Genomic DNA, 9868 nt, shown 5'->3' on the forward strand with positions numbered 1-9868 from the left:
AAGGCCTTGCCATCAGCTCACTGGGAAATTCTGAGCAAGTGCCTTCTACCTCTGCTTCAACATTTCCATCTGAAAATTAAGGGAAGGCCCCTTCCAGGTATAAAAATAACAACTAAACTAAAAGTATCTTGAGTGCTTGCTACAAATGGGTCAGGCACTCCTTTTAAGCACTCTGCCCTGTACAATCTCACTTCTTACAACAGCCCAAGGTGAGAGGTACTATATCATCACCCCCTTTTTCCATATGAAGAAACAGCAGAGAGGGTAACAACTTGCCCAATGTCACACAGCTATTAAGAAACAGAGGCAGGACTTGAAGCCAGGCACCTGGCTGCACAATCCATGATCTTATTTAGTATGTGGCCTGTTTCAGGTTCCCAGTCTATCCGTTCTCAACAAATCCGAAAGAGGATTGCATTCAGGATGAAATCTCTCCACAAATATGAATTCACACAAGTTGTACCATATACCCGTACTAAATAATCCTACAACCTCATAGAATCCTTGATTATCCTACATAGCTTTATTTCCAGTCTTTCCCCCAAAGAAGGTTTTTTTCTCTTTCCGATGTATGCCAAGTAACAGTCCCCTACTTAGTCAAGGGCACAGTTTTACTGACCAGTAACCCTGCTGGCCCCTCTCTGCTGCAGGTCCCTCTCATCTCAACCAAGCAGGGATGGCTTCCTCTGCTTCCCTGCATGCATTCAATAGCAGACAGCAATTTGTGCAATCCTGAGGTCTTAGATTCCATTATTTTTTCCAAATTTACTATAGAACATTTATTAGTGTACTATAAACAACAGCATATCCATAAATAATTAAATCCAAACTACACCGATCAAAGTAAATGAGCAAAATGTTTCTGGTTGTGATGTAACCAGGCTTGAATTACTCACTAACTCAAATAACAAGGTGACTCACAGGAGGCCCCCATTAACAATGGTTAGTAAGACACAGCTTGTCCAACATTAACTAGCTTGTTATTCACTGTCTGCAGCCATCACAGTGGGTGGGCAGGGTGGCTATAGAGCATGGCCCCAGAACAGAAGGAAAGACTCTATTCCTAAATCTCTCTGACTAGCCTCATATTATACCCATCCTAGGGCCTCAGTCTACCCTACCTATAAAATGGGCACCTCATCAGAGTGAAAACACACAAATCCTCTTAGAGGGAAAATGTTCTGTTAACATGAGAAGAAAGGAGAAAAATGGGTGTGAAGAGGGGATGGCTCTTCCAAGAGATAAAAAAAAAAAATAAGTGGGATCCAAGGTAGGCTGCCATGTTTCTGTCTGAGTATCACATCCTCATCTCTATCCTGAGTGATTTGATGAAGACAATTCGCAAGTGCACTTCCAGCCTCGACAGTCTGCAAAATTCCTGTAGTATGTCCCACAGGGGTCCTCTCTTCTGTGAGCTCATAACCTGAAACGATCACTTGACAACTAACCACATGTCACCCCATGGCATCTGTCTTGTTGTCACATATTATTTAACTTTACAGAAGAGCACTCTCACATCCAAAGCATGTTGGCAGGACCATGAGGCAAATGTTGTCTCATCCTTCTTTGTATCCCCTCTATCACACTTCTACCAACCCCACAGTTTCTAGGACAAGGCCACATACACAGGAAAAACTCAGAAAATTGATGAATGTCTTACAGGAGTGTCCATCTGATCTCTGAAGTGCATGAGAAGCCAGGATTGTTAACTAGTCCTTATTTCTATCCTCTTATTAAGTAGCGTAGAGATCCCTCTGAATCTTATGTTAACATGTATATATGAAACAATACACCAGTTGTATAAACTCAGTGTCATTAAGAGACGGTGTTAACCTGTTATCTTAGGGCAAAATGGTCTTTCCTCTCCTCTTACTCTGCAGCTAAGTCACGGTCCAACTCCCCAGATGAGTTCAGTATTACTGAGCTATGTACTACCCTGTGGCACATGCTGCCAGGCATGGATGAGAAGAACAGAACTCACACTTGATGGTGATTGGAGGGAGAGGGTACTGTTTTAATTATTTCAGCTCTTACCCTCAAAACACTCACCAAATAATATAAAATTAAAGTAAGTACTAAACTAAATATGATCAAATGTGTAGTGCATTCTGTAAATTCTATAAATAAGTAGGGGAAGAGAAATATGCTTCTAAGGAACGTTTCATAGAGTCACTGAGTCGGAATGTTGAACTGAGCTATGAATAACAGGTGCCCTTTTATCAAGAAAGAAAGGTGCCTCAAGTGGAGGAGACCTCAAGGTGCTTGGGACAATGAAGACGCTGCCCTGGCCAGAATGCAGGAGTTAATCAGGGAAGAGTCAAACCCAAAGTTGGAGAAGTAGACCCAGGACATACATAGCCTTGTAATGCCAGGCTAATGGACTCTGGATTTGAATTCAAGAAACCAAAGGTCCTCAAGCCAGAATGTAGACACACCGGATGAAACACTCCTGGCTATAGCAGCTGTCAAGTTCTGAAATCATTGCTATCCCAGGCAACAACAATTTCTAATTCCTTTATCATCTCTGCTTGATGAGACTTGAGACTGTCTTTCATTCACTCAGTCAAACATTATCAAGTGCCAACCATGTGTAAGGCAAAGCTCCCTCATCTCCACTGACTACCAACAAAGTCAGAGCCCTATCTGAGTCTTTTCCCAGTTACCCACAACACCAGAACAAACTTAGTTAGCCAAATTCGATCCAACCACAAAGCCAGTTCTACTTACCAGAACTGCCGAGTGACCCACTAAGCACTCACATTCTGTATTTCCCACCTCCTCCTCCACAAGGCCACTTTTCTCCCCCAAACTTACTGCAGAATCATCCTTTGACATGTTCTCCCTATAAGGGAAGTGTTCAAGCCAACCAAGAGGCCCAAAGAAGGCAGAAAGCAGGAAATCAACAGGTGGGTCAAGTCACAGGCCTTAAGTGACTTAGCCAATCTGCACCTAGCCTTGGATAAACCACTGGTCTCCAGCCAAATCTTCCTATCACAGAGTGTCTGCTTTGTCACACCTCTCTGCTCCTTATGAGATGATTCAGGGCCCACAGATCATCCAGTTCCAGGATTCCTTCACTGACAATAGATTTACACAGCCCAAGGAAAAAGCAATTTTCCCTTCTGTCCACTGAGCCTTCCTGCCACTGGAGTCACCAACTCCCCTTCCCTTAAATCCAACACCACTGGAGAAGCCACTTCCCAGCATTCCTTCTTTGCCAACTACAAAGCAAGTTCCAGCCACTGCATTTCTGTAATCATTAAATCAGGCCTCCCAATTAAGGAGTCTGCAACTTCTGCTCACCTTGGAAATCACTGAAGGATCTGAGATGGAAATCACACCGTCTAATCCAGCCATCAGAGAAATCACACAGCAGATAAATAGCTGTGCCCAGCTCCTCCTCTCCCCACCGCCCCTCAGACCAGCAATGACCAGGAGCAATTAGTGCCATTATGTCCCCATGCATTTCCCAGCTACATCTCAACTGACATGGTTTCCCCTTGTAATATTAATTGAAAACAGATTTTTTTGGCAAAACCCTGAAGAATGGCTTCTGTGGCAGGCTTCTTTATTAAGCCTCCAAGAAGGCAGAATGCATTAAGATATTGTGACACAGGAACTGTGAGCAGGGACGATGAAGACAAGGCAATCCAGCCAAAAGCTATTTGAAAAATCTGTTTGGAGCCACAATTAGATGATCCAGTGAGTGAAATACAATTAATCTGATCAAATCTGTCACTATTTTGCACATTAGGAGTAAATATTTTAGAATACAGTCCAGCTGAATTAGTTAAGGGTAGGAAATCCTGCCTGGGAGAATCTGTGTGTTATACCTACTAGTATGCTCAGGGCAGAGTGATCTGGGAGGGCCTAAAAATATCAGCATCTCCCCATTTCTCTTCACCAAGATGCAGTGTTGGGCACATTAACTGAGAACTAGCTGGCAAGTATTCCAAGCAGATACACTACAGGGGCAGCAGCCTGCAAATCACTACCACTTCGAGTGCGCTGCTGGAAGGACATGAGGACCAATGTTAGGGCAGATGCTGTGTTTTCACCTCAGCACCAGGAATGCAGGGGGGTGGGGCATGAAGGGTTAATCCAAGGAGGAGGGGGTGCGGAGAAGTGGACTGTGCCTTCACAACTTTCCACTCTCCAGAGTCATTTGCCAACTCACTGAGCAAGCAGGGAGGCTTCTTCTTTCATTTGAAGAAAAAGGACAGAATAATGTGTTTTTCTGTTTCCCTGTAAGCCACAGGGACTGGGCTCCCTCTGGGTGTTTGTGAAACACTCTCTAACCCATTAATCACCAGGATTCCAGCTGGAGGCAACTGGAGAGAAAAAATAGCAAATCGCTCCTCCACAGTAAAGGCTCCAAGGCCAAGTCCACTCACTTTCCAGCCAGAGCACCTGGCAGGCAACATGGTCAGAGATGGTGCCCAGGCCCCATGCCCTCCTGATTCCTTTGCCCAAAGCCAGCTTCACTCCTTCTCCTTTGCCCCCAAAGCCATCTCTTCTCAGTCCTGGGACCAAGGCAAATACCCACCCCAAGCCTTGGTCAAAGGTCTCCTCCTGTACCCTCAACCACCTGGGGCACACACTGGACCAATGGCGTGGGCTGAAGGCCCTTCTCCTACATGTCCCACCCTGCATCCCTGACTGTAAACTCGGTCAGAATGGAGTTCAATTTTCAATTTCATAGGGTTACTGAAAACTTTCCCCAAAAGGGAACTCATATCAAGTAATCGGGTGCATCAGAGACACTTGGAAGAAGAGCAAGGAAACCCTCATTGTGTTAAAAATTAAACTGGTGGCCTCCTGAAGAAGGACATGTCTAATACTCCAGAAGCCAGAAGAAAAGATAAAATTCTCTTCCCATGTCAGAAGAGCCTGGAGCTAGGCCCCATGTTCTCTGTTTTATGGACATCTCCCTCCACTTTGAAACCAATGACGAAGGGATCTTTCCAAAGCATCCTCATCCCCATCACTCTTCACCCTGGCTTTTATTTACAACACCTTCTTTTCCTGCCATCAGGAAAGGGGGACAGGAGAAAAACTAACTGGGTAAATGTTGCTGAAACTGGTTTCCCAGTGACTCACGAGGAGATTTCCTTAAAGTCTCAAAGACAGGGCCATGTGAGTATGCTTCTCCATCTTCTTTACAGAGGCTCACAGACCTTATAATCAAGGATGTCTCTCTGGTATTGCCTACAAAATGTGGTCAGAAGAGACAGGTCCAGCCTAGGGGCTAAAGAGGCAGTTCTTCCCTAGAATGGAAAGAGAAGACAGCGTGTGGCCCTACATCCACCTGTGGTGCACTAGCATGGGCAGTAAGGCTGGCCAAGAGCACAACCAATAAGTCCCTGGGGGCTGTTCATACATTGTCCAATCTCATTGCTGTCACCAAGGACTCCAAGCCCAACTGCTCCAGTACCCAAGCCCCGTTGGCCGTCATTTGACTGAAGAGTCATTTCCCCAGGAAGCACGGGCCAGACCTGCCCCTCACCTCTTCTGCTGCACAACTGCTTTGAAGATGAGCAAAGAAGGTCATGCACAGTTAACTGCTATTTGCAGGAAGCATTTTCTCTAAAGTCCCATCTTCAGAGGCTTTGTAAATACTCAAAAATAATCCTTAAAAGCAGAGACACAGAAAAACTCTTCAGGGAGGGTGAATTTATATTGTCCTAATGTGGCAGTAGTAAAGCCACAGATGTGAAGACATTACATCCTCCTCTTCCTAGGATATATTTACTTACACACATCCTAGCCATCCTCCTCACCAAGTAAGAACCTCAACACACACACACACACACACACACACACACATAATCAAACTAAAATGAAGTTGGGATTCACAACCCCTGCTGTCAGAATCTCCGCACAGCACACACATATCCAAGTCCTCTTGGAAAGGACTTAGAAGTCTTCAATCACCCAGCCCTGCAAAGGCACACGTTGTTCACCCCTCGCCAGATCTGTCAGCCCGAGGCTGCGGGGGTCTTCATCCAAGGCAGATGAAGTCCACCACTGCGCCCTTCTGGAGCTGGACTCCACTGGTCCTTCAAGCCCAGCATCAGCTACCCAGACTGGGCTGCCGCGCTATGCATCATTAGAAACCAAGAAATCTGCACTTTGGTATTGCTTATGTGCTACCTTCTGCGGACCCCTCGCTTTCCTCTTATTAGATACCCAATCCTGGACACCCCAGGCTCTGTTAAAATAAGGCAAAAATTTCCCAGAGAAATCTTGTCAAACATCGGTCATGAAGAGAAATACAAAACGGCAGGGAGTTGCGGAGTGAGTTCCTATCAAATCAATTCCCCAAGGCTGCTTGTACAGACACCCGTCATCCTCCGCCTGGAGCGTGCACCCTACCCAACGCCAGGTTCTGATCTGAACCATTGAGCCAGAGAAGAGGAAAGGATTTTCCAAATCTGGCTGAAGTAGGGACCGCGGGAGGGAGGGAAGTGGGGAAGATGGTGGGAACCTGTCACCCGCCTTTTCTTTGCTTGGCTGCACAGCGCTGGGTACCGGCGAAGTACGGGGAGCCCCTCCGGGCACGCGCTGCGAGCCGCTGCAGCTGCCCGGCGGGCGGGCGCGATGCTCAGTCGGGCGCCCAGTCCGGAACGCCCGAGTCGGCCAGAGCGGGCTCAACGGCGCCACCTCTCGGTACATCCTTGTCCGGGAGAACCCGGTGGCGGGGAAAAGCGGGCGGTGAGGTGTGCAGGAAGCTCAGGGACCCAACTCCGCTCAGGGAGCCGTTTGTGGCGCAGAATGCAGTGGTGAAGGCGAGAGTTTTCTGCTCAGCGACTTCCATGTGTCTGTGCGTGCGTGAGGGCGAGCGGTGTGGCATGGGCGCTGGATGGGTGTGGAATTTCGCTTCACGCTTTAAACTTTTTTTACGGCCTCTGCTACGGCTTTCCAGGGCCGCTCCCTGGGCTTTGAAGGAGGAACTGGGGTTAACAGAAGGCCAAGGCTTGGGGCCGACTTGGCCGAGCCTCCCTCCTGGGCTAGAGGACTGCGCGCCTGGAGCGGAGAGCAGCGACCCCGAGGCGAGCAGGAGGCTGGGAGTCCGAATGGCTTCCCGGGTTCCCTTTCGCGTGGGGGGCGGGGGGGGGGGGGGGGGGGAGCCTGGGCAGTCGCAGGAACCGGTCTGTTCAGAGGCTCCCGCCCCAAGTCAGCCCTTTTTCTCATCCAAGAATTCAAGTACCCCGAAAACAGGAAAACTGACCCTCCAAGCCAAGTATGGGAGAAAGTGAGCATAGATCCCTCCCCCACTCATCTTTAAGAAACCCCTTCCTCATCTCCCCTCCCAGCGGCCCGAAGCCTAGGGTCTCCAGTAAACAAACGCACACAGCGTCTAACAACAAACTCCGTTAACCTGTTGGGGGCGTGGGGGGAATCGGACAAACCTGTTATCTCGAAAAGTCGAGGCGTCCCCCGCCTCGACCCCGAGCAACTATCTGTCCCTCGCCCCCCCCCCCCCCCCCTCATTCCCCTTCGGTGTCAGGAAGCAGGCGGACACGCCGCCGGGTGGGTACTCACGCTGCTGTTGTGTCCCGACCAGTGCACCATGGCTTGGTTGTGGGCCGAGTCCCCGGTCAGCGCGAAGGAGGTGCTGGGCAGCCGGAGGTCTTCAGCCGCCGACCCCCCAGCCCGCGGCGCCTTCACCTCCTCCCGGGAACCCTTAGCCAGGGGACGGCTTCCTCTGGAACCATCGGCCGGAGCAGTAGCCCGGGCGTCCCCGCGCTCCGGGGTGCTTGGGGGCTGCGCCCGGCGACTCCTCCTCGCGCCGCCAAGCCTGCCAGGAGCTGGGATGCCCCGGTCCCGCCGCTCGCCTGCCGGCGACGTCCCTCCGGCTTCCACCTGCATCTCACCGCTTCTGCCGCCGCCCTGCTGGGGCAGCAGCTCTGGTCCGGCCCGGCGCCCCAGCACGGCGGCTCTCCGCGCCTTCGCCAGCTCCTCCGGCCACTGGCTTGCCACTGCCCGCGGCGAGAGTGGAGACAACGCCGGTGGCCACGAAGCCGGGGCTGCCGGGCGCCCGGGACCGCCTGTCGCGTCCCAAGTGATCTCGGCACCGGCCAGGACCCACGTCGACAGGAGTAGGAGCCCCGTCCGGACAAGCGGCGCCCCCGGCCAGCCTGCGGGGCGCTCCGTGCGCGCCGCCTCCATCCCGCTGCGGTACCGCTGCTCGGGCTGCCGAGTGTGTGGCGCCCGCCGAGGTGCGGGTCCGGCGCGGGGGGTGTGCGCGCGCCGGCGAGCGAGCGAGCGAGTGTGTGTAGGGGGAGTGGGGAGGGGGCGGCCGGGAAGGAGGTGGCTCCGGCTGGCGCGCCTCGCCGATCCTCTCCACTCTTCCCACCTAGCTCCCGCTCGCCCGCTCTCTCGTCCAGAGGGTGATTCCAAACCCGAGGAAAATTAATAATTGTCCCTTCGGTGCTTTCTTTCTTAAAATCAGATTCCCACCAATCTTCCCCACTGAGCTCCTCCAGAATTTCGTTAAAAGGAGTAATCAAAGATAATAAGAAAATCTTCTTAAAATATGAAAATCAAGCCGGATCCAGGAGGGGCCGGCAATAGACTCCAATCCCGAGTCTCTACGAAATCCAGGCTCCAACGTGCTCCCGGCGAAGAGTTGGGAGCCGCTTCTGGACGCGTTTGGGGGTTTACTCTCTGGGCCTGTTATGAGGGGCGGGAGATGGCGCGCGGGGAGGGTACAGGGGTCTCGGGGGAGAGGGAGGAGGAGTTGTGTGCTCAACGCCAACTGTTCGCGTTCTAGAGCCAAGGGGGAGCCAGGTGCCTCCGCACGGGGAGGCTGCGCACGGAAGCCAAGCCTGGGATGCACCCGGGACTCTGCTCGCGGATCCCTGGCCCGGCCGGCTCCCCGCCAAACCCCGCCACCCGAGGCCTGCGCCCCCGCGCGGGGGCGCGGAGAATGCGTGCGTGCGCGTGCGTGCGCGCAGGCTGGCGGGCGTGAGGCGAGGACTTCGCAGGGGGCTAGCGGGCAGACCCGGCGCTGCCGCGTGGGGGCACCTGGCTGAGCCGGGCCGGGAGCGCGGCTGGGTGTGAGGGGGCGCGCGGTTCCGTGCGTGCGCGTTTGCACGAGCATGTGTGCTTGTTAGTGTGAGCGATGGCAAGTGGGGCGGGGGCGAGAGGTGTGCGCTCGGGCTTTGGGCGCGCGCGGATCACGCGCGGGCTGTGTTTGCATTTCCAGGAGCCTGCGAGTGGTCTAAGAGGCAATGCTGAGAACTAGGCAGGCCGCTCTCAGCAGCCCCTTCCTCTTGGCGCCCGGAGCACCCACGGCCCCCACTACTAGGGGTTAGAACCTGATAAAGCCTCCCAGGGGATGAGGGAAGAGAGGCGGAAGGCCCTGGCGGGATCGGGGGACTTCCCAGATCTTCTCGGTTGAGGGACTCTCCTTGCCCGGACCTCCCGGCCAGAGGTGGGGCGAGAGAGTATTCGAGATGTCTGCTCCTGCAAGGAAGATCCAGACTTCATTTTGCTGCCTGGGATTTTGAGGTCGTGCCCTTACTCTCCCCAGTCGGTTTCTGAACGGGCTCAATTGTTTCAAAGTGTCGGCCGCCAGTTAAGAGGGTACTCGGGCCGCAGCCGTGTGGGCTTATCAGGTCCCCAGTCCGCCACTGCAGGAGTGTAGCCTGCGCGCTTGGTGCAGCTGAGACCCTTCGTGACCGTAGGAAGATGGAGACTTTGCGTGGGCTGAAGGGAAGTGAGCTAAACCCAAAGACGACCTCCAGCTGCGGTTTACAGGCCCCAGGACATGTGGTGTAGCCCGCCGCCTCCGAGAAGCCCCTGGGATTTCAAGGGGTTGAAAAGTCTGAGACCAGAGGAGCTGGAGGAGGAGCTATTAAGA

The 9868-nt window shown here is 52.5% G+C and overlaps 1 protein-coding gene across 2 annotated transcripts in view; it reads right to left on the reverse strand.

Annotated features, from left to right (window-relative positions):
* The window catches only part of SORCS3 (sortilin related VPS10 domain containing receptor 3), a 611216-nt gene extending 602346 nt beyond the window's left edge, over positions 1 to 8870 (reverse strand). Inside the window, exon 1 of one of the 2 annotated variants that reach the window (XM_017944309.3) lies at positions 7546 to 8865. In XM_017944309.3, coding sequence (XP_017799798.1) covers positions 7546 to 8172 — 627 coding nt within the window. In that variant the 5' untranslated portion in view covers positions 8173 to 8865. Of the gene's footprint in view, positions 1 to 7545 lie in introns of both variants that reach the window. The other variant, XM_031652096.1, reaches the window with a different exon arrangement.
* Positions 8871 to 9868: the final 998 nt, after the last annotated feature.

Source organism: Papio anubis, chromosome 11, assembly GCF_008728515.1.
Source record: "Papio anubis isolate 15944 chromosome 11, Panubis1.0, whole genome shotgun sequence".
Lineage (NCBI taxonomy): Eukaryota > Metazoa > Chordata > Mammalia > Primates > Cercopithecidae > Papio > Papio anubis.